We start from the raw sequence: 24,338 nt of genomic DNA on the forward strand, positions 1-24,338 counted from the left end.
GCGGCCGCCGCCATGTCCCAGGCGGACCCCGAGCAGCTCCTGCGGGAGCTGGACGGCTGGGACTGGGAGCTGTGCCGCCGGGAGCTGCCCGCCGTGCTGCCCCGGCTCCTGATATCCTTCCCAGCAGGGCTCGGGGTGGCTGTGGGAAAGGCACACGAGTGGTGCTTGTTGGGGGGTGTTTGCTTCCTTCGGAGTTCCACGGTTCGAGAATGTGTGTGAGGGAGAGCGGTGGGACCTTTGTGAGGGGCTGGGTGCCGGCAGTTTCGCTGGAGACGGGTACAGCCTTTCCCTGGAATAAAAAATTTATAGTCTAGAACATCGCGTGTGGTTCATTTAGCACTGTAGGTAATCCCCGACACACCTCTCACCTATCCTCCCAAAAACAAAAGAAACCCAACTCCCTAAAAAAACCCAAACCGAAAAAAAAAAACCCAACAAAACCAATCCCTCAAGACTTACTCTCTAATACATTTTGGAAATACTTTGTTGATCCGGGCTGTCAGCCTGCGTTGGTTGTGCAGCATCCCCAGCAATTTCAGTAGAAGTCGCTGTGGCTTCTGCAGATGCTTTAAAGTTAGCCTTTATAGCAGAATAAGTTTGATTTTCTTTAACGTTTTTACTCAATGTATGCAGAGTCTGAGGACTGGACTGAGCATATTCGTAAGTAATGGCTAAGAAATGCCTCTTCCTGTGGAGCCCTGTATTGCAATTGCATTAAAATTAAAATCACTGCAGTGCTTAAAATGCTTCTGCTACAACTTTTCGGAGCCTTCAGCAATCCTGCTGGACCTTGTATATTCCACTAACTGCACATTGAATAAGCTTTATAAATGCCCCTATAGAAACTCTGCATCTAAGGCTGCTTTTTCCTTTCTGCTACTTCTGATCTTTAAATACACAAAAAAAGTGTTTCTTATCTAGTGTTTTATTGTCTTTTGGGCTGTTATCTTCCCGGTGACAAAGCTAATAGTTTAAAGAAAATTAGGCTTATTTGTAACTGTTTATGAGTGTTGCTAAAATTGTTACATTGCATATTATGTTGCATTATAAAACTTGCTACTGTTTGCAGTTTGGAATGTGGCAAATTGTGGATCTGCGGGCTTGGCAGTCGTGCTCAGCCTTCAGCTAAGTTTAGTCAGGTGTGCTGCTTTTTCTGATGGGTTTGTGCATGTTGGAGCTATTACAGTTCTTTGATTTTTCAGGTCACGTATGTGTGTTTTCATGCATTTCAGATAAGGCAAATGTTCTGTTGCCCGTCTCAAAATCAAGTACCTGTTTTGTTTTTTGCTTTCTGCAGTTCTTTATTTCCTCTGGTAGGTTGCTGTATATTTCTGAGAGTTACACATTGTAAATGTTTTTCTTTGCAGGTATTTTGAGGATCCTGACTGAAATGTTTTTGCCACATATCAGCCTTGAAGATGTGGAACAAAGTTTTTTCTCAAAAGTATTACCTAAGGTAGGACAGCTTCAGTTAACTGTGGAATTTTCTGTCAGTCCAGGTTAGAACCTGCTTAGATTGCAATGATTCTTCTTTGGGGTTGCAAAATATCTATGGGATACAAAAATTGAAATTTACTCATTAAGAGTTTTCACAGTGTTGTGTTGAATTGTTTCTGTGATTGTTCTTGTTCTTTACAGTAGGGAGAAAATCAAATATGCAATGTTCTACTTTCTATATTCAGCAATAAACTTGGCTTTTATTTCTTTCTGAAAAAATTGGGCTTTTTGTAAAATGACCAAGGTGGAGAATTTTTAAGTGAGGGAGCTTCTCAGGACAAGTAAACTGAAGAGCTCAACACTCCCATATCACAAATGAATGTTGTGAAATTTGTGAATTAATATAGTGAATAATCTTTTAGACCATACTGACCTCACACGTTTTCTTTTTTTAATAAATGATGGAGAATTTTGTGCCATAGGTGTGTTAAAATCAGTGCTTGCATTTTAAGTGAAGTAAAGAGGTACCAAATTACTGATCTAAGTTTCAAGACTCAGCTTGTCCATTTTAAGAAGCCAGTAAAAAGCACTTGATTTTCCTTTCTCATATTTTATCTCAAGTAACAAGTTTTTGAAGATTACAAGAAAATTGTCTCATAATAGGCATATCCTGAAAAAGGATCACTGTTTATCCTGCATGTGCCTCACTGTCTTTGCAGTCTCAAAAGTAACACTCATCCAAAAACCTCAATTAAAGTAGAAATAAATGTTGTCTGTATGTCACAGACATTTTTTTAATGTATTCAAAATGTTAATAATCATTTTCAACAAGCAAATATTTTTTCTGAGACAAAATGAAAATACTTTTTTAAATTATGTGGTTTTAACTAAGTAAAAATCTTTGGTAGAATAATATATTATATTTAATATACCATATTAAATAATATATAATATTATTTATTATACATTATCTGTATAAATTAAATATATTATTAATGAATAATATATAAGACAGCTAAAATGTCTTCTGTCTATAATATATACATAAAAATGGTTTTTACTTCTTGTTATATCATGCTTTATGACTGAAATGCTGCAAAGTGTTTTCTGCTGTGAGTTCTCTCTGTGCCTCCATGCCAAGGCAGCAAGCAGGTATACAATGGTGTTATTATTTGTTATTAATTGTTTAATGTTATTATTTATTATTTTGTGTACCTTTGTAAGTAAAATGTTTCATTTTTTTGTTGTGTTTTCCCAGACTCTACAGTTCTTTGATAACTTGATGTGTGAATTATGCAGCAAGGCCAAAGGACTGACCAGCCAGAGTACAGAGTTATGCAGTACTGTGAGGAATCTGCTCCAGGCAAGTCCCATCTCATAAGCTGTCAAAATAATGTTTACATCACTCTTTGCTTTTACCTAAACTGCTAAATTACTAATTACTAAAAAGGTTTTAAGATGTTTTTGGTGGTTAAAATGTGATTTAATCTTCCTTTGTGTTTGAAGTTCAGTTAACATTTTGTGAATGATTTGATTACATCTAGCATGTGATGCTAATAATAATTTTTAAAAATCATTTCAAATTCTGCTCCAAGTCCCTCCTGCAGATGGAATGTGACTCCCCATATTTAAAGAGTGAACCTGGCAGCCATTTATACATATGTCACTTCATTCTGAATTTTAAAATTCAGAATAATAGTGAAAGAAACAGGAGTTTTCATGAAGAGTACGGTATGGAGAAAAGGGTACGGAGAAAAGCTCTGGCGCTTCATTCATCTTTAACAAACTTATTTATACAAATAGCAGTGAGCTTTAAATGCCATAAAGCCCAGGTGTATTTCAGCTCAGAAGAGAAGCTTTTGGAGGCATTGCAGGAGTGTTGATGTTGTTCAGTGTTGATCCCAGACGCTGGTGCAGCTGCTGGAGACGCTGACGGGCTGCGTGCGCTCGCTGTGCTCGGTGCAGGCGCTGTCCCTGCGCAGCATCCGCTCCCTGCCCTCCTCCCTGCTCTGCGTGGTCAAAAGCACCTTCACTCACTGCAAGGTAGGGCTCTGCTGGCAGGCAGCACAGGAATCCTGCTGCTCCTTGGCTTTTGGGAATGTAGGAATGGAAGAATCCATGTCTGGGTGGCTCTTTGGGTCCAGTCCAGCTAGCTATGGACCCCAGCCCACAGCATCTTACGTGGACAAAGGGAAAAGACCAGAAGCTCTTCTCCACGTGGGGACAAATGTCCTCAGTTTGTTCCCAGGAGAACCACCAGATGGAAAGGACCCACAGGGAAAAAAGAGGCCAGGCCAGCTGCCTCTAAGGGGTTTTAAGGGCTGGGAAAGGGGGCTGGAGGAGAGGGACTACAGCCAATGGGACACAAGTGAGGAGGGGCAATGGGAGGTGTAAATCAGGGGGAGACCACCACACTGACACTTGGGGGTCCATGGAAGCCCTTGTGGTGATAGGATACAAACAGCCAGTGCAAACAACTTAATAACTACTTAGTGCAATACAACAGGGAAGCACTTCAGAAGATGATCTTATTTTGAAATCATGCTGTTGTTGAAGTATAGTTGTAAGGTGACTCCAATGTGGGGAATAATGTGCTCTGACTCCATGATTCAGAAGGTTGAACAATTGTTTTATTAAGGTATACTATATTATCCTAATACTATGCTATATTACATATTAAAGAGATATACTAAATAAACAGACTAAATATAATATACTAAATAAAGAGATATACATATTAAAGAGACTATACTAAGGAATATAATTATGATAGTTTTGATATAGTTATCAAAAGAGATCTAAAGGAAAACCTGTGACTGTCTGAAACAATCAGGACACAATTTTGACCCAATTGGCCAAGGAATCAAAACAACTTTCACTGGTGTCCAATTAACAAATCACTTTGGGTAAATAATCTCCATAACACATTCTACATGTGCCAAACAGGAGTAGTGAGTAGAGATAAGAATTGTTTTCTCTTCTTGTCTGAGGTTCTTAATGCCTTTCCCAGGAAAAATCCTGGGAGAATTATATCTCTCTCTGTTCAGTGAATGTGAATACCACATTAAAGTATTATTCTTTTAATTTTAGTCGTTGTTTTCAGACTGCACTGAGTGCACAGGTACAGAGATGATTTTTCATCTGTCTGCCCAGCAAATCTGACCTGCTGGTGAGAAGCTCACACTGGGCTGTTTCCATCCTTTGCATCAGTGCTAACTGAACATTCTGCTCATGAGCAGAGTGCTCTGAGGCATCTGTGCAGTGGTGGCTACAGTATTTACAGAGCTACAAATGGCAAGTTCCAGAGTGGATTGAAAGCTGAGATTAGCAGGTTTATGTTGGTTACAGTGAGCACTGTGTATCAGTTTCAGATATGGACTGATCTGGATTTTCAGGTGCAACAGTAATTCCCTCCAAGCATTGAAAATAATACAAGATTGGGACACACTAACTTCTGGTTGCCTTTCATTTTAATATTTTTAATACTTCTTTCTTATGGGAACATTTACATCAGTTTTCCATGTCAGGACACAAACTCAGGTGCCATATCTTTATATGGTAATTCTAATATGAAGGTGTTGGGAAATCTTTGGAATGCTACTTCCTTTGCTGCTGACATTGTTCTGTTTGGTTCAAAAATATGGAGGCCTGATCCAGCCAGACCTCATTAGTTTCCCACAAGCTGCAGGTGAACATATTTTATATTGAGTGCTCAGGGGCTGTGTATTGAGTTAAAGTAGGTACATCTGTGCCTTGTTCTTTTTCTCCAGAGAAATGTATGGCAAAGCTCTTGATGCTTTCTGCATGTGAAAAATCAGGCTGTGAGTCCTGAGCTGTTTTACAAACCTCTTCCTCCCCATTTCAGGACAGTGAATCAGTGTACTATGGACACCTGCACCTAATTTCTGACCTCCTCCAATCCATGTTCAAGGAAACTTACTCCCTTCAGAAACAGCTGATGGAACTGGTTGATCTGATTTCCATAGACTCTGCTTCCACTGAAGATGACATCACATATATGGTGTCAGGTATACATGGATTTGATACTTTTTTAGTCTTACTCTGTCCTTTTTTCTTTGGAGAGTATGTTTGAAATTTTAAAACAGGTTCCTGAGTGTTCTCAGTTCCTACTGTCTGGACCAGCTTTTCAGAAAGCAGCATTTTGAACCTGAAATATTTCCATTTTTCTCCTGAAGCTGTAGGAATATTGTGTAGATTTGTAGGACAGGGGCAGCACCTAAACACTGAGCCATTTTCCTAATATATGTCAGTGTGCTGGTATTCTCTCAGTATTCTTTTGGGATTGCTGTGAACTCATAAATCTGATTTAACTCTGTTGCTGTTATTTCCTTAGTAATCCACACTGTGCTGGAGATCTGCTCTGTCATTTCCAATATGGACCATGCTCTTCATGCCAATACATGGAAGTTCATCATCAAGTATGTAGCTAAACTCTTTGGGTTTTATTGTGGTGTAGTTTTAAATAATGAATGAATCAATTGCTTTGTGCTCAGAGGTTCTAATAAAATTAAAATGAGAGAATTCGATGTAGCTAGTAAGGAAATTTAGCTAGGAGCACTGCCAGTGAAAGTAGGTAGGAATTGGTATGAAAAGTTCTAGAAACTTGATTTTCTGGAATTAAATGCACAAGAAAATTTGCAACACTGTTGTCTGAGTGATGACATGAAGAGGTCTGACCTGCAGTTCTGGTGATGTTTTTACCTTGATTTTGCTCTTTCAAACTTCCATCCTGCCTCTGCCCTGGGTTTCAGTCATGGCCATGGAGAGAGAGTTGTTCTCTCAGTTTCTGCTTTCAGTGCTCACAGATATTGCACCAATCACTGCTGTATAAAAGGCTAAATGGAATAATTACTCATTTGGATTTGTTAGAACTCATTGCATGATCACTTCTGACAGTTAAATACCTGTTTATATATATTCCTGTCATTCAGGCAAAGCCTGAAGCATCACTCCCTGCTGCAGTGCCACCTGAAGCACAGTGACATCCTCAGTGGCCTGTGCAAGGACATTCTTCTTTCTTTTGACTCCTGTTTGCAGCTGGCTGAGCAAATGAAGGTGTCAGAAGTACAGGTGAGTTAAAAAGCTCCCAAAGCTGCCAGTGAACTTGAAGAGGGGAAATTCTTTGTGCTGTATTATTGCTTGGAGTAATTTGGTTTGGGTTTTTTGGGATTTTATTTATTTCATGACAGAATACCTTTGAAACCACATGAAAATGAGGCCCACAGCTTTGTGTAGATTGAGGATGTTTTAGTGAGACACTAAATTTTCACCATACTAGGTGAGAATTTTTCTTTATTTCCTAAACTGACAATATCCCAAGGTCAGGCAAATCCTTAATATTGCTCTGAAAGTGCTGAAGCATACACACTCAATATTTTTAAAGTTTTCCCCCCTTAGCTGTAGAGTCTGTGAAGAATCAAATGTGAAATAGGGTTTGAACACTGTTAGCAAGCTAACTTTTATTTTACTCTCTATTAATTACTCTAAATTAACTTTTAGCACTGCTTCTTTTGGGCAGGAGGGCACTGACTTCAGGCTGTTCCAGAGGACAGTGAAACTGTGCAGGTTCTTTGCTAACTCCCTTGTACACTACACCAAGGTAGGTTTTAATACTTCAGTTCTATGTTAGTATTAAATTTAAGCCTCTGGTCTGCAGATGGAATCATTTTGTACTGTATAACATCTTAGTGATTTACAGCTGTCCCATAGGGGCAGTATAATTAACATCCAGGCATAACCTGCTTTAGTTCTTCCACCTGTAAATACTCACAAGCCTGTGCAGGATTTCTGTTGGTATTTCCCAGAAAAATAAACTGGAACAGGTTGTTTCATGCAGTGGGACTGAGGAGTTGGTAGGAGATGTGCAGTAATTAATGTAATTAATAATGGATTTTATTTTAAAAGTATCACTCAATATTGATGGCTTTTGCAGGAATTTCGTGCCTGCCTCTCTGATTCCTGTTCTCAGTTACATCAGCTTTTTCTTCAGATCTACAGGTATGTGAAGTACAAAGAATTGATTATTGATAGTATCTTAATATCATTTCAGTATTACATTCTTAAATTACAAATATTTTGATGTGTAAAAATGCACTTCTCATTCCAGAGTTGTTGCCATCTTTTTTCATGTACTGAAAGCTAAAATATTTTTAATAAATTAGGTGGTTTAAGCTAAAATATTTTTAATAAATTAGGTGGTTTAGTGTTTTATAGTTACCTTAAACCCTATTCTTGATCAATACTGTGCATGTCCCATAATGACAAACAATTAACTTCATAGCAATTATTTAGGCAAGATTTATTAACAAATTATGTGTAGGATATGCAGGAAAAAGCCTCTACAACTAAATGCAGGTGTCAGCAGTGCCTTTTGACAGATTGTTTCTACTTTAAGACAAAGTTTGGAAAAATTTGTCCTGGAAAAAGAGGGGATCAGAAATAGTGTCCTGGAATTTTTCATAACTTTACTATTGTATTAATAATCTTGTGGAATCTCACAGAAGGACTCTGGTTCTCCTGGAAGCAGATACTCTTGTAATGCTACACTTATAAATGTCTGCAAGAGTTTTATCACTTTTCTTTCAAAAAGTTTGGTTGCTACAGTGGTTGGGAAGCATAAGAGAACCCAGACTTTATACTAATAATTGTTTATTTTATGAAAGGGCTGATTTCTGCCCTTTGTTGGAATTCAAACCAGGCTCTGTGGTGAGGTGTGCACCTGAGGTCAGTGCATGTTCCACTGCAACATGGGGTGGATATTTTTTTTATGAGTTTCTTCTTCTAAGTTTACCTCCCCTTGTAGGTTTTTCCCAAGTGGAAGGTTGTAAACTTTTATTCACTCAGGGAATAATGAGCAGGATTTTTGAGTAGGAAAGCAGCAGTTTTACAGTTCACTTTATAAGCTGCAAGATTATAAGGTTATTTCATTATCTTTTCCTTTATTCTCATATTGGTAATTTTTTTCTTTTATTGCTCAAGGTGTTTTTTTTCCTCTTCAGAGAAGCTGTGATACCCTTTTAGGGTCATGTGTTAAGTTAGTGCTGTGATATTTATGGCTGTAAAATCATATATAAAAGTGTTTTCTTGGCTTTTCCCTTTCACTTGACTCTTTGTGATCTGATATGTTTCTTCTGAGAGATGTTATGTATTTTACACACGTTTTTCTGTGAGCTTGTAAGGTTTTCTTTAAATGTTTAGTAAAATATTGGATTGTGATGCTTATTTTAAAGGCTGGATGCAGAGTTATAACTCTTGAGCTATAACATTCTAAAATGGGGAGCCTTTTCTGTCTTTTATTTCACAGGAACAAGGAAATAATGAATTTGCCTAAAAATGCTACTGAGAATATTTAACTTCTTTTTTTTTTTTTCCATTTCCCCTCAGCAAATTTCCTCCCAGTCTTTATGCTCCAGAAATCTTGGAAGTTCATCAAGATGAAATATCCCAGGTTTTTCTTGTGGCTCTGGACCCTCTCATCACCCAGCTCCTTCCCTTCAGTCCTTTCATGGAACAAGTGTTAAGTGAAAGTTTAGGTGGGTTGAAAGTGCAATCCCAGCATTGACATTTTGACTTTCTGGACCATAATATTCTGTACTCACTTGCTTGTTTCTGGTTTTTCTGTAAGTGCTGTGACAGAGCTGATGGGCTGCTAATTTGGGTGGATTTTATAACAGATAATTTATGTTGTGGCTGGATTCATCTTTGCCAAAGTACTCATAGCAACTGCACTGTTAATCTGATTAGCAGAAATCCTGTCAATTCTGTTCTTTTGCATAATTTCAATCCACATTTGCCACAAACTTTCAAAGATGGATTTTAAGACAGCTTTTTTTCATAAAGTAAATATTTTCTGTGAAAAGTAGCACGCCTGGGAAAATATCAGCTTTTTGTTTCAACAAGCTCTTCTTGATTTCTGCCCTCACCAACATCTCCCAATTCTGAGATAGCTCATCAATTTGCCTCTACACTTGCTTACAAGCCAGCTTACACACTTTTCACACTTGAAACCCAAATTTCTACAGGTCTCCCTCCTGAGCAGCAGCTGCCCCAGTGTCTCCTCCTGCTTACCATAATGGACAAGCTGTCCTCTCAGCCAGAAGAAGTGCAAACTCTCTGGAACACAGGCAAAAGGTACAAAAAAGGTTTTTGTTTTAGTTCTATCACCACAGCAGTCAAACAGGCAAACAAAGGGGCTCAGCTGCTGCAGCTTCCTTTGCAACTGAACTTGGAAAATTGTCACTATGGATTTCTATCCTTGTGCCAAGACTAACAGGATCTGGTCATTGCCTCAGGAGTGAAGGGTACAGAGACAGAGATGGCTTTGTTTCTTCAGGGAGGGAGTGGTATTTAATGTATTTGTAGGGTAGGAATAAGGCTCTGAATGTAACTAAGTTAAAGTCTCACACTTTTATGCCTGAACCCTCTAATAATCACTTGAATTGGGAAAAGAGGAAGGCAGTCAGCAGCATGAATCTGATGTAAAAGCACTGAAGTTATTGTTATCTTTTCTGGCTGAAGACAAAGATTTTGTAATACCAATGTTGCTCGCAGGATTTGGAACTCAATATCTGTAATTAAACTGTTCTCTTATTCTCTTTTTTGTTTTTTGGGTTTTTTTTTTCCTTTCCCCCTTGCAGCCTGTCTTTGTTGTCAGCTCTCTTCCTCAGTTTCCAGCAGTGTTGTGGGGAGCTTTCTCTCCCTGTGTGTTTGCCACTGGTGCTCAGTCCAGGACAGCCAGCAGTTCCCATCAGCCTCTATCACTATGTCTGTGTCCACCTGTGCTCCTTCATTGCTTCCACACTCCCACCACACTTCCCTCAGCTGGTAAGATTGGCTTTTGCTTATCAATTTGCTTATCAAGCTGTTGTGATACATAGGTGCTGCTTAAAAAGAATGGGTTCTTTCTAATGAAAAGATGCTCAGAGAGAACCATCTCAGAGATGGTTTTGTAGAAATCAGCAGTTGCATGGCTGGAATTCAGTTACACAGCAAATGTCACTTTTGGGAAAAGGGAAAAGAAAGTTTATGAGGATCTCAGTGGTCTTGCCAATTTTTATTCTCTTTCAGAGTAGGGAATGTTATAAAAGTTTAATGTTTTCTTTTCTGTGGTATTCAGGCTGTGGTAATTTTGCTGTTTCTCCTCAGGAGCATGCCCTGCTGGAAGCTGTGCTGGGTTCCAGTATGATCACATCTCTGCTGGCAATGGACTCCTGGTGCTTCCTTGCCAGGTAACATGCTCCTAGTACAGTCAAGCAGGTTTCCCACAGATTCAGTTCATTCTCTTGTTGTTGTACATAATTTGCAGTTTGCTTGAGAGAGATTTTTGTAAGACAGAATTGTCCCAGACTTGGATTATTTTCAGATACAGAACATATTTTGAAAATTAGGACTAGAAATGGCTTAGCCATTTTTATGTTCTTGCAAGCAAGAGGAACACAGCTTCTCTCTTTAATAACTGATTTTTGAAATGGTTGTCTCAAGTAAATTGTGTCTCTGCAAATCAAATTTAAATATGTTAGAGGAAATTGCAATTTCTCAGACCAGATTTATGATATTTAATCTGCAGAAGAATAGGAAGTACAGATTCACAAGCTGCTGTCTCTCATGTTTCAGGTATGGAACAGCTGAGCTCTGTGCTCACCACGTTAATGTGATTGCCCACTTGGTAAGAACCACAGTTTTAAGTTTCTTGAGTTTCTTGAGTGCTACCAGCAAAGATTCAAATGGAGATTTGAATTCTGCAAACTGGCTTAATAATTAGCAGAAGTAGTACAGTGAAAATACAAACCAATATGCCCTGCCTATTTCATTTCCAGTGTAACTGCTATGATCCCACACAGCAGCTCTCAGAATATCCTGCACAGAATTTGTTTGCTCAGTGGTGATTTTGATTTTTCCCTCAGTGTAACGAGGTGCATTTCTCTTTTACCCCAATGCAGGTAAAGGCTTGGCCCAGTGACTGCTGCCAGGTGCCTGCCCTGGCTGTGCTGCTGAGGAGAATGCTGTTCCTGATGGCTCCAGAGCATCAGGCAAGTTCAGCACCAGCATCTGCTGCTGTCACTAGAAGAGATTTGAATCAATGCCCTGTGTTCAAATATTCCCTTTCAGTTCTGGACAAGTGACAAGATGTTGAGTGCTCACTTGCTGCACTTGTTATTACTTAGTCTAAGTTATTAGGTCACTAAATTATCATTTATTGCGGGTCCCACTTTGTGCAGGTGTGCTCTTTAAAACAAGAAAAGCACATTGACCTTTTTAAGACCTGCTGGGTAGCAAGAAAGTCTTTTTTTAACAAAGTATGAAAACAGCACATCTCCCCAGATTGGCTGAAACTGTGTCCTGTCATTGCATCTGTGACATCTCATGATATCAGGTGTCAAGAGGAGTGTCCTGTCCTGTCAGTGCCTCTCTGTGTACCCTGGAGGGGCTGAAGCCACTTCTACTCACTAGGGCCAATGCTTCAAGCAGCTGAAAGAATCAGTTGCTTAATCATTCTGATGTCTTGTGTGTGACAAGTGGCAGTTTCTAAAAATTTTTCATATTAAAAGATGGATTTTATTGAAATACTTTACACAGTTGTTTTTTTTTTTCACATAATTAATCTGAAGCAAACCAGCAGCGCATTCTAGTTTCTCGTCTTTCAGGCTACCAAATTGTTTTCTGGTCCGTTTAGATTCTCTTGCCTTTTGTTTCCAGGTGGAATTTGCTCATGAATTTCCTCCTGAAGAGGTGCCCAACTTGGCTGTGTGGCAGCACGTGTCCCTCAGAGCGCTGAGCCCTGACCTCAGGGCACAAGTGTTGTCTCAGCTGTGCTCGGCAGGGCTCCAGCGGTGCCGGCAGTGGCTGAACAGCGGCCGAGCCTTGGGAGGGCTCCCTCCTGTGGTAAGGAGATTTGCTTCTCTCTGGAAAAATGACTGAACTCTCGTTTTTCAAAGGATTCTGTTGTTATCACCTCAGTTCTCTTAGTCAGTCTGCTGCACAGCTTTTTGCCATGCCTAGCTGGCATGTGCACAAGCAAGATCTCTCATTTTAATGTTTTCTTGTAGTAAGCAGCACCTTAGGAGCTCTGCTGTGCTAGTGGAGGTTCTGTGATTCTCTGTGTTTGCTCTCTGGCTGAGCAGACATGTTTTTCTTCAGAATTTCTCATTTATGCTGTACCTTAGCATACAATTCCTCTTCGGTTTTAAAACCTGCTGGTTTTATGCAGCATCAAATCTGAAGGATGCTCACTGGTCTCTTTGATGAGGGAACATGAGAAACCAGAGGCTTCCACATGAAATTTCTACTGCCAGTGCAGCAAACGACCTGCAGTGTGTGTGAAACTCACAGGAGCCATGCATGGTCTCCCAGCTCTGCAATCTTTGTTGGCTGCTCTCCTGCTGGATTAGCTGTTCTGAACAGCTGAGGCTGCACATTGGGCTTCTTGCCACCTTGTATCACTTCAGATGTTTCATACCAGCCTGGGGTTTTGGGTTGGTTTGCATGAAATGTGTTCTGGTTGGTCTCACACATGTTTTCCTCCTAGAACACTGCCCTTTCTGCCCTGCTGGCTGCCTGCAGTTCTGCTGATGCCACTCTGGAGGCAGAACTTCAGACATCTGTCCTGGGAATGCTCAGTCAGTTCTGGTCTTTTCTCCAGGCTAAGCAGGTAAGAGAGTTTGCTGTTCCAGCAGTAAAAAGATGTTGTGGTGCTGTTTCCTCAGGTTGTTGTTACTCATTTGTTTGACTTAGATTGGGCTGTTTCAGTAGTGTACCAGTGCTGCTCTTAGCTGGTTTTTCTGTAGGGCAGGATGAGCTCTGGGAAGCTTGAGTTTGAATTTCCTGAATATTACACATTTGGTTCCTTGTTACTCCATCTGTTACTCAGTGTCACATTCAGACTTGCTCAAGGAGAAGCCTGAAATACCTGATTTTGTTTCATACCAGTTACAAATTCAGTGTATTTTAAATATTCATCAGAATGTCACCAAAACTCAGGGTGATCTGATTAGATCACAGCCCAGCACATGGAGACACGCAGGGACAATCACCCTCCTCCCAAAATGGTCAAGCAGTGTCCTTGTCACCATGGACATGTTCATGGCTGCAGCTGCATAAAGCAAAGAAAAAAAGGATTGTCGGGGTTTTCATGCTCCAGATTAAAAAAGAAAGTTTGAGAGAGTGAGTGAAGAGCCAGCAATGTGCCCCTTCAGAGGTCTTTTCAAACCTCAGCCATTCTGTGAAGATATTTGGCAACTGAAAGTGAAAAGAAACAGTTCAGATAAGCTTTAGGTGCTTATTTTAGTGAGTGGTGCAAGGAGAGGAGGGTTAAGAAACGTTCTTCACAAAAATCAAAGAAAATGGCCTCATAAAATATGACCACCTTGAAATACTGATATGATTATTTCAATATTTTCTTTGCTGCTTACAATGCAATGTTTTATATCAGGCTATGAATTTTGGAAAGCTACTGTAATTTGACATTCTCTCCTAAGCAGTTATTCCATGAGCTAAAATGCAATGTTACTCATATCTTGTGCTCTCTTCAAGGTCTCAGATGAGCCATGTCTCCAGAAGACACTGTGTTTATTGCTTCACCTTTTGGAGGTTTTCATCCAAGCATTAGATGCTCAACTGATGACCCAGGTAAAAAAAAATCCTAAAACCCCCAACACCACCTTATGAATAATTCACTACATGAAAACCAAGTTCTTTGTGATTTGTTGAAATCTCAAATGAGTTATTTCATGCTCGGGCCTTCTCTTAACAAGGAAATAATCTTCCTTGATTACTTTCCTGGCCTTCAAACCAAGCACCTGGCATATTGGGAATGCTTTTGAGAATCTCTTTCCTGTGTAAGATAATTGAGATCTAAGGAAGTGCTTTAGGGATAATATTCATTTCTTCCTAAAATGCCCCCTGCAGCTTTATCCTGGCCAGTTCTATTGGAGGTGCAGCAATTCCTTCAGGTTTCTGAGCTCCCTGTGTTTGGATTGAAAGATGAGCTGCTCAGTTTCACCTGCAGTCAGTCTGATGGGCTCTGCTGGGGTTTGTGTCCTGCAGGTGTTTGCACTGCAGTCATCCCTGCTCCAGCTGCATCCCCCAGATCATGTCCGTCTGGCCATGCTGGATTTTCTCTCCTCCATGGGAAAGGTGTTTATTCCACAAGAAGCACAGGTAAATGGAATGGTGGCCTTAGTGAAATTGCCTTGTCTTTTGATAAAAAGACTTTTATTTAAATATACAGTTAAAGGATCAAGTTCATTAAATAGATACAGGAATGCCAGGACAGTTGTCTTGGATTAACAGTCTGCAGCAGGTTTATTTTTCATCAAGATGTGCTGAGTGCATGCAAGATGCTTCAAATGCCAGTCCTTTCTCACTGGTGAGAGGCAACAAGAAGTGAGAATAGCATGTCACCTCCCTGCCAGAGGTTCTTCAGCCAGACAGGGCAGTAGCACTCTCACATTTCCCAAACTTGTCCCTCAGTCTGAGAGCCAGCCTTCAATAATGAATCATGATGGTGAGATATGCTCAGCTAACTCTTGGGAACTGCTGGCTGTTTGTTCTGTTGCAGAGGCAGGTGGTGCCCCAGCTGTCCTGTCTGTTTGCCTCTCTGCTGGCTGACCAGAGCTGGCTGATTCACCAGCACGCACTGGAGGCATTCACACGTTTTGCAGAGGTGAGCAGAGCACAGCTTTGGGTGCAGGCATTTGGTTCTGTTAACTTCTCTTGTGCACCAATTCTCCTGACTCAAATCTGGATCTGGGTTACACACTGAAAGTGCTGAGGGCTGGTGCAGGTGGAAGAGATTTCAGGAGCTGGAAGTGAAGAAGGGTTGGGCACTGGTTGCTTAGATTGGTTACAAAACATCTATTTTGTTCCCTTGTTAGCATGAATGTACTGAACAACCAATAACATTTTTGACAGGAAACAAGACATGAAGATGTTGTTCCTTGGTGCCTTAATTCTGAAGAAGCCAAGAACAAAGTTGTTAATTTTCTGGCTAAGGTATGTGTATTTTTAACCATTTTACTGCTATCTTAGTTGATGCTGTACATGTGCTATCAGCAATACACAGCATGGATCTACACTTGCATTATCTGCATGGCCATTAAGTAACTTTAAAATAAACTGAATGGTTGAACTTCTCTACTTGCTTTCATCAGCAGAATTAGCAACTGCCTTTCCTATGCACACTGGTCCTCCAATACTTTCAAAAAAAGCAAAGCATTTATCATCCTTAATCAAAAAATACTTACTAAATTGCACTGTTGTTTTTGAAAGAAGTTGCCTATTAAAAAGACAGGATTTGATAATTTGATTTCCTTCCCCATTTCTCTTGGATCAGTTTCTGAGATCTAAATGAGCATGTATGAAACATCTCAGTGCCTTTTGCATATTAGGAGAAATCCTCTCAGTGGCGTTGGGAAAGGGGGGACAGCTGCAACTTGAGACAGGGCTCTGGTTGAGCAGCTTTTGGCAAGCAGGTAATTTACAGAACTGGCAGTTGTGGATAACCTCTGTCTCTGATCCACAAGAGTGTGTGAGAAATAATATTCTTTGAACTGCACGTTAAAACCCCTCCCTCTCACCCTTTTGTTCTGGCCTATAAATTGTGCCTGTGAAGGTTTAGTTACCTCTCCTGGGGCTTTCTCCCCAGACAAGGCAGGTGGAGGAGACAAGAGAAGCACGAACAGAACGCCTGAAGCAAGAAAGGATTACCTGGAGCACACAGGGTTTGAAAGTGGATGGAGAATTGGAGTCAGCAGGAGAGGTACGTGTGATTCTGATAATTTCTGTCACTTCTGGGGAGTCTCTGAAAAGCTGAGCTGCTCTTGCTGCCCTCCATGTTCTAAGAAAAAAGGTCACATGCACTGCTGGCCCTTTGTGTGATACTTTAATGGTCTGTAGTGCCTGCCAGGCAGCAAGAACCCTCACAGCACAAGGGACTCTTGCAGCTCTGCTCCACCTAAGGGCTTTCTTGCATTTGGATGAAGACTGATCCCTCGAGCACACTATTAAATTGATGTTTCATGTTTGCTTAAATCTGCAGCCTGTGGCCAAGAGAGCCTGTCACCCACCCTCTGAGGAGCAGTACAAGGCAGCAGTAGGCTCCATGGAGGGAGCAGTGGAGGCTGTGAAGCTGCTGCTCCAGAAAGGGCCCCCCCCAGGCTGGCTTGCAGGGAAGCTGGAGGCTCTGCACGCGGCCATTGCCACCCTCAGGGACAGCGTGCGGTAGGTGCTCCTCAGCCCTTGGGGACAGTGACCCAGCTCAGCTCCCCGGGGCAGGGAGGAGGTGCCTTCGTGCCAGGAGTGCTGCAGAAGAAAAAGCTGTGCCATGGGGCAGTGCTTTGTGTGCCAGGATGGACTGAGGGGGGCAGTGCCAGCCTCTCCTGCAGGGCCTGATGGGTTTGAGTGCACTACTGGACATGGGAGCTGTGGGTTTGTGCATTGCTTGTTCTTCTACTGTGCACAGATAAACATTCCATGACATTGGATTCTGAACACTGAGAGGTTTGAATCTGTTGTAAAAGTAGCAGTGATCTTGTTCCTGTCACATGCAGGCACTCCACACTAGGGTGATAATTTAAAAATAATCTTTATTGTTCTTTACAGTTAAGAGCAGAAAGAACATGGTGCTTAAGCAGTTTCTGGTTGTTCACTGAATGGTTCCCAGCACCTCTTGAGCCATCCATTGACAGAACTATACAAACAGAAATAAATAAGTTGAATAAACTGTACATCATCTTAAAATCATCTCTTAGCTGAAAAGTTAAAAGGAGCCATTTCTAAGGGCTTTATTTTTCTGGGAAAGGGAAAAGAAACCAAACAGGAAAACCAAAGGAAAAAGGCACATTAACCAAGAAACTCAGTGTGACTTTCATTTATTGTCAGCAGTTTTTCAGGGAAGGGGTGAGTTGTGGATCAATCTCCTCCACCCACCACTCTTGGCCTGCAGTAGCACATCAGCACCATCACCACCATAGCTGTCCTGTCTCTGGGAGCAGGGGCAGCACCACAGCTGGGCATATGGCTGGAGTGCAGGCTCACCCCTGCAGCTTTTGGCACAGACTGGAAGGAGCAGCCCTGGCAAGAGCTCAGGCCCCACAGGATCTTGTGGCTGTGCAGCAAGTGCCTGCCTTGTGGCAAAAGCAGTGCTGAGGTACTTTAATATCCACTGGACTGGGGAAGCGGCAGCTCCTGTCACAGGATCCAACACACCATCTATCACCTTGGTCTCCTTCAGAACTGTTACCAGTTTGTATCATCTTCCCAGTTCAACTCCTCTTCTTCACCCCAGCCTGTAGCTTCAGCCTAGAATCACATAAAATTATCAAGATTAAAGGATGTGGAATGTACTCGTGTGCTTAGCACAGCCCAGGAGCCAGGCAGGAGCCTGTGGGGCTTGGGATGGCAGAGCATGCATCCACAAAAGCCCAAAAATGAAATGTCAGTACTTGCAGCTTATGCTCTTAAAGAACTTTGTCTTTAAGGTGATTCCTCCTGTAGTTCAAAAGCAGATTTAGCAGGGAGTCTTTTTTTTTTTTCTTTACTGTTTGTATCAAACCCACTTCCCATTAAAAAAATGATGCCATACATTAGATGATTTCTTTCCCCTAGGAAAGAGTTGTTTTCAGGTTGTATTCTAACACTAAGTTTGATTTCCCCTTCCCACTGACACAGATCTCACTGCCTTCCCCCCACAATGGGGTTGGGGTGATGACAGTCACAGGACACTGTGCCACTTTCAAATGTCATAAACAACCTCAGTTTGCAGCCCAGGCTCCTCTCCCCATGCTCCCTGCTGTCCCTGGGGCAGCTCTCTTGAGGCTGAATGAGCAAAACAACTTCAAGTCAACAGCTGTTCCCCAGGGGAGTTACATGTTCAAATGGGAACGCTGCCTTCCCCTCCTGGCAAACAGCAATGGTCTTTGGAGTCTCCCTGATTGGGCCACAGGGATTTATCTGCTTAAACAAACTCCAGTTTTGTGACTCCCCCATCTCTGAAACAGAGAAATGTTTCAGCTATTCTTTCATGAAAACAACACACTCAAAAATCTTTACTCTTTAATCCAGAGGTTCAGGTTTCCTGGGCCTTACTTTAAATGCTATAATGTTTTGCTAGAAGAGTCAGGAAAAACACTTCAGTCCTGAGCACTCTGTGCCTGAAATCCCCTTCTGTCAGTGGATGGGACCATGTCTGTTCAGCAGCCAGGACCCAGCCTTGTTTTACCTGTCCTGACCAAACTCTCCTTAGCAAATCACAGGATTCCAGGATACAGCAGCACAGAGTAAAAGCTGCAGCTAAAACTCCTGAGTGCTTGCAGTAGTGTGCAAATGGAGCCCATTCCCTGTTTCCTAACAGAGCTCCCTTTGCTGTACCAAGTGCCCACTGCAGTACCTGTGCCTGCTCTGTGCTGAGGAGCCTCTCAGGGCTGCAGTCACCTAAACCTGGAGCCTCTTACCTCAATCACATCAGCTGCTGCAAATTTGGATGAGAACAGCACAGTCTGGGAGGCCCCTTCTCTGCTGGACAGCCCACCTGAGTGGGTGGGAATAACTGCTTCTGTCCTTGCCTCAGGTAAAATCAAGAGGGAGGAAGAAGGTTTAATGTCTGGGATCATGTCAGCAAACCAGTCCAGCTCTGGGTCTTGCACAGGTTTCCTCTTCACTTTGATGGTGAATTCTTCTCCCAGGCCAGACTCTGATGAAGACTTCAGCCTTTCCTGAAAGGTTTTTGGCAGCACAGTTTCCCCCAGTGGTTCCTCATGGTCCCACTTGTCATTGCTCCAGCTGTTCCCATGGCAAGGCTTTGTGGGGGGACTCAGTCTGAGGCTTTTCAATTCTTTGCTCAGTTGCTGGGTACCTGGCAGAGGCCTTTCAGCTGCACCAGCCTGTGTCACAGTGGGGCAGGATCCTGAGGACAGTTTGTGACTGGGGCTCCTGGGTTCAAAGTCATCCCAAGGCTTCTCATCCACATCCTGATCAGCAAAGTAAGGTCCTGTGCTGCCCTGCAGCTCCTGGGGCTGGATCTGGATGTTCACAGTTTTCTCAGTGTCTGTCTCCTCTGGCTCGCTCCAGTCTGGCCACTCCTCTGCTGGCTTTTCTGAGGTAGTCAGAGAGCTCCTGCTGCTCCCCAGGGGATTCATGCTTCCAGGAATTCCATTCAGGGGGGGCTCAGTGCCTTGCTCACCTGTGGAAGGCAAAGGTGTTACACACTCATTTAAAGAGAGCAGCAGTTCTTGGCATTACAGGCACCACCTGGCATGGGAACAAGCCAGTAACTGATTGGAAAGAAAGCTCCTCTTGGATTAGAAAGCAGGGACACCTTCCTGCTGGCAGGAAGGGAATTCACCTCAGAGCCCTGGGGCAACACAACCTGATTGCTGATAAGCACGAGGTGGCTGAGCAAAGGCCATGGAAGGAAACAGAATCAGCTCTGACTGTCAGAATGAGCTGCTCTGTAAATGCAGAGTATCTGCTGAGCTGGGAGGGTGAAAGCACAGCACAGAATCTGCCATAAGAAAACAAATTCAAGTCCAGGCACTCAGTCTGTGTGTGTCAGCTTCCCAAACAGCCATTCCCTAGCATGCTAAGGATCACAATCCCCCTCCTTCACTGTGGCCTTCTGTGGTTCACTTTCAGATGAGCACATGGGGGAACAGGCACATCTTTTCAAGCAACACTTCCTTGGTGAACACTTGATTTCTGAAAGGAAGCACTAGGGCAGGTTTTACCTGTCTGTGAAGCCAGGGGATTGTCCTGTTGCACAGGAAGCTTTTTGCCAGGTGCATTTGCAGAGCTGGGACTGCTCTTCAGGGCCTGAGAGGTTTGGTTTCTCTGATTGATCACACCATGACTGGGGGAACCTGCCAAGATAAAAGAAAAGAAAGGACACGAGTGCACAAGGTGTGCTGTCAGTCTGAGCTGAACTGCCTGAAGCACTGGAATGTTCTTTTTGAACAACACTGAGGCCTGGCACAGCAATCCAACAGCTGCACCTCCTGATCCATAGAGAACACAATGCTCCTCTGTTCCTGCTGCCTGCAGCTCCTGTCAGTACAAAGTTATGGCAACTGTACATGGTCAGCTTTGCTGAGATGTTCTTTCAAGACACACACAATGAATAAACTGATTAGGATCAGAGCAGATGCTTTAAAAATGCTGTTTGCCACCTGGCTGGATCCAAAATCCCAACTGCATCACAAATCCCCTGGTACCTGCCTTACACAAAAGCACTGCACTCACTCACAGCAATTCCAAGCATAACTCATGACGCTACACAAACCCTTTTCCCTGCCTGGGCATGGGCACAGCAGCTCCCTGGAATGAGAAATGAGAGTCTCTACTCTGCAAGCTGCCCTGGCAGTGAGGTGAGGTGAGGTGGGTGGTGGGCAGCCCAGGCCATGCTTTGGAGCTGCCCAGGGCAGGTGTATTTATTTCCCTGGCTCACTGATGCCAGCTTGGCAAGCACATGGCTGCAGGCCATTTTTGGGAGCTGCAGGGTATGGTCAGTGCTGGTGATGGGAGCCTGTGCCACCATTTCCAAATGGCACAGCTTGGGCCAGGCTGCACTTCCTTGCACAGGGCTCATGTGTGTCCCCAGCCAGCTGTGCCTGCCTAGGCTGGGCAGCACCAGTGCCACCAGACACACGTGGCCCACAGGAAAGGAACACAGGGAACCCACCCCCTGCCCAGTGCCCTTCAGTAAGGGCACATCCTCTGAGGGGCCTGAGCAAACAGCTCAGTGAGCATCATAAGCTCAGCCTCTTGTGCTGCTTTTTGCAGATCATCACTCACTGTTGAGGACAAAAGTGGGGTTTTTGTTGTTTATCAATAGTTAAATCAGATCTGATTTTAAGTATGTGCTGAAAAATAAACCTGTGATCCAAAGTGGTTTATTTACTACAGTCTACTACAATAAATAATTAAAGAAACTAATGCAGTGAGCCATCCACAGATTTTAATGAAGGGTGGTAGCTGCCAGTACACACATTAACAGGAAGCAAGCACTTAAACTGATCTGTCATGTCTTTCATTTGGTATCTCTACATCTAAAGTTGCACAGATGCTGACTTTTCCCTTGTTATAAATTCTGAGTTTCAATATCCAGAGAAGCTTTCCCTTAGCACACTTGGTTCCAAGTTATCTAGCAGGTGCAGGGGCTACTGTCTTCACTTGCTTTAGCTGAAAAGCCTCCAGAGAGCTGAGAAAATAGGGAAGTTGGTATTCCTTTTCCAATCTATGAATAGAAATTGGGGGAAGAACATGAGATTTACTGGTTTTAAAAACAGAAAGGACAGAGGGAATATTAAATAACTGCCTGTGTTTCCTTTCTGAAGGACTTACACATTTTTTTCCACAGAAGACACACACACACACACACTATCTGCTTTACTTACAGGGATTCTTAAATGAAGAAGAGATTTCACTTTTTCCCAATATATTTGGTATATTTAAAATACTTTTATATAACTCTTCTTCTGATATCAATTCTGTATCTGCAAATAACCCAACTTAAAATCCAAGTTTGGCTGCAAATTAGCTTTTTTTTTTTCAATTAACCTGTCACCAGGAACAGATGAATAATCCAAGAAATTCTGCCTACACTGCTTGGACAGAACAGGCCAGCACCCCAAGAGCACTGTGACTGTATCTTTTACCTTCTGGGGAGAGATCAGCAGTTTTCATGAAACTTGGTGCAGAGCTTTTGAAGATCTTTGTTCTTTCTCCACCCACAACCACTTCAGGCCCAAGCAGGGAGACAAGGACAGCCAGGCTGTGCAGGGTTATGGCCACGATGGAGTCACTGGTGTCCCTCAGGCCCAGCAACACCTGCACCAACAACACACTGATGTCAGCACAGCACAAACTCTGCTTTTGCACTGCTCGCCTCCTCAAGTGCTACTTTTGCAGCACATCTCATTTCTAATCCCCTGCAGCTCTCAGTAGAGACTGGATGTTGTTTCAGAGCATAAAATTCCACTTTGTGCTACCAGTTAAGTAGGGTGGCTGATGCTAGGGCAACCTGGTCTAGTGGAAGGTGTTCCTGCCCATGGCAGGGGGTTAGGTTAGGTTAGGTTAGGTTAGGTTAGGTTAGGTTAGGTTAGGTTAGGTTAGATGGTCCTTCAAAGTCCCTTCCAACCCAAACCATTCAGTGATTCTGTGAAGTCCCATATGTTGGGCAAGATGAAACAGGAAAGCCTTATAAATATGATTGCCTGGCAAAAGATTTTGAGAATATAGAAACGATAACTGAGATTGAAATGAAAGCAAGCTTTGAGATGCCTCAGTTACTGAACAACTGGAAAACAATGGTGTGGCCAGCTGAAGGTGATCCCCTTTTGATGGAACAACACCCTCTGCTTGCAGACAGGCCCAAGGGTCAGAGCAGACCCTACAGCTTGGCAGAAGGGGCCCAAAGAGGAGTTTTTAGGGTTTAAAATGTAACACAGGATGGTAATGTAATGGATTATGTAATGGATAATGTAGGATTTTTATCTTGTATTAGAGTGGTTAGTGAGAATTAGAACATTCAACACAGATAATTTATGGTATTTTAATGGGAACTTCTCTCTCTTTTACTCTTCCTCACTTTTTCATCCTCTTTACCAGGCTCTTGCCTTCTCTCTCTTTACCTCTCTCTCCCTCTCTGGGGCCTGCTCTGAGCTGTGTTTGGCAGCTCCCAGCAGGGCCCTGCACCCAGGCCCTTTGCAATAAACCACAAATTCCACAACCTGGCTGCAGAGATCTCTGGTGTCCATCCATCCCAACCATCCTGCCCCCATATTCCAGCATCCAGCACCCAGTTCCAGGGTGCAGCAGCCCAGGTGTGCAGTCCCTAACCTGGGGCAGGATGATGTTCTTCAGCTCCTCCCGAGAGAAGAGCTCGGCGTAGGCGTGGATGTGAGACAGCAGCACCATCCTCACGTGCTCCTCGTGCACCTCAAAGAGCTTCAGCAGCACAGGGATGACGTGGGCCTGGAACAGGGCTGGTGACAGCAGGCAGCTGGGCTGGCTCTCCCCACTTTGCTCTAGGGAACAGAGGTGAGGATGGGAAAAGGCTGCTTCACCCAGCAGAGACAGCTCAGCCAGCAGCTGCTGCGTGGTGACACCAGGATCATTGCTAACTCTCCCCCAGCAGCAGCAGAGCAGTGCAAAGGAGGGAGCACAGAGAACTGTCCTGTCCAGTTCTGTCTCTTACAGCATTTGTTCTGTCAGGGAAACACCACTATTCCCTTGATGCAATGAAACAACTGCTCTGAATTCATTGCAAACTTGCCAGGAGTAATTGTGATGAGGAAGTATTTAAAGGTCACCTTTCTTTGGGCCCAGCAGATGAGGAAGAAAACTCTTGACAGCTACAGGTTCTGCAAACACGAGCTGATTGAGCAGGAGAGGCACCAGCCGTGATGCAATCAGCTCCTCTGACAATCCAGCCACCCTGTCCAGCAGGAATCTGCATTCCAGGAGACAGCAATTAGTACCAAGGCAGCCTTCCATGCATTTATGCCTGTTCCCCTTAATATCATTTTCCCCTTTTTGTGTTTGACTCATCCAGAGTCAGTGTCCCACTGCAGCCTCTCCCTCTCTCTGCATTCTGACCTACAGAGAGAATCCTCTGCTCCTGCCTGAGGCAGAGACAGCACAGAGCAGGAGCCAGAACCACATCCTGTAACACCCCACACCCGGGTCACAGGCTGGCACAAGCACATCCAGCTGGCACAGGAAGCTGCTGGGCATCAAACTGCTCTGAGCTGCTGGCATCCCCTGTGAGCTGCAGTCAAACCTGCAGCAGAGAGTTCTCCCCTCACTCCTCACCCTGGTCCATCACAAGGATTTATTTTGCTGCTGCTTTGCAAAAGGCTGTTCTACCTGCCACACAAGGGAAGTTTCCC

The 24,338-nt window shown here is 43.1% G+C and overlaps 2 protein-coding genes across 4 annotated transcripts in view; one reads left to right on the forward strand and one right to left on the reverse strand.

The window, feature by feature from the left end:
* FIRRM (FIGNL1 interacting regulator of recombination and mitosis) lies at positions 1 to 22,040 on the forward strand. 3 transcript variants are annotated; one of them, XM_063165237.1, is made up of 25 exons: positions 1 to 111; positions 621 to 660; positions 1,368 to 1,456; positions 2,696 to 2,800; positions 3,343 to 3,480; positions 5,303 to 5,465; positions 5,792 to 5,876; positions 6,390 to 6,528; positions 6,977 to 7,057; positions 7,391 to 7,455; positions 8,842 to 8,990; positions 9,480 to 9,588; positions 10,095 to 10,281; positions 10,603 to 10,685; positions 11,071 to 11,122; positions 11,397 to 11,486; positions 12,154 to 12,339; positions 12,983 to 13,105; positions 13,987 to 14,082; positions 14,500 to 14,613; positions 15,014 to 15,118; positions 15,367 to 15,447; positions 16,100 to 16,213; positions 16,493 to 16,674; positions 22,016 to 22,040. In XM_063165237.1, the coding sequence occupies exons 1-25, from the start codon at positions 13 to 15 to the stop codon at positions 22,023 to 22,025; spliced, it is 2,685 nt and encodes an 894-aa protein (XP_063021307.1). In that variant the 5' UTR covers positions 1 to 12; the 3' UTR covers positions 22,026 to 22,040. The 3 variants fall into 3 exon arrangements, with proteins under 3 accessions (XP_063021307.1, XP_063021308.1, XP_063021309.1); XM_063165238.1 differs by lacking the exon at positions 22,016 to 22,040 and adding an exon at positions 17,056 to 17,180; XM_063165239.1 differs by lacking the exon at positions 3,343 to 3,480.
* Positions 17,020 to 24,338, reverse strand: part of SCYL3 (SCY1 like pseudokinase 3) — a 16,676-nt gene continuing 9,357 nt past the window's right edge. Inside the window, exons 9-14 of the mRNA XM_063165240.1 lie at positions 23,760 to 23,899; positions 23,287 to 23,474; positions 22,104 to 22,275; positions 20,178 to 20,309; positions 18,906 to 19,633; positions 17,020 to 17,754 (exon numbers count right to left, since the gene is read on the reverse strand). Of these exons, the coding sequence (XP_063021310.1) occupies positions 17,692 to 17,754; positions 18,906 to 19,633; positions 20,178 to 20,309; positions 22,104 to 22,275; positions 23,287 to 23,474; positions 23,760 to 23,899 (1,423 nt within the window). The 3' untranslated portion in view covers positions 17,020 to 17,691. The remainder of the gene's footprint in view (positions 17,755 to 18,905; positions 19,634 to 20,177; positions 20,310 to 22,103; positions 22,276 to 23,286; positions 23,475 to 23,759; positions 23,900 to 24,338) is intronic.

This window comes from Melospiza melodia, chromosome 11, assembly GCF_035770615.1.
Source record: "Melospiza melodia melodia isolate bMelMel2 chromosome 11, bMelMel2.pri, whole genome shotgun sequence".
Lineage (NCBI taxonomy): Eukaryota > Metazoa > Chordata > Aves > Passeriformes > Passerellidae > Melospiza > Melospiza melodia.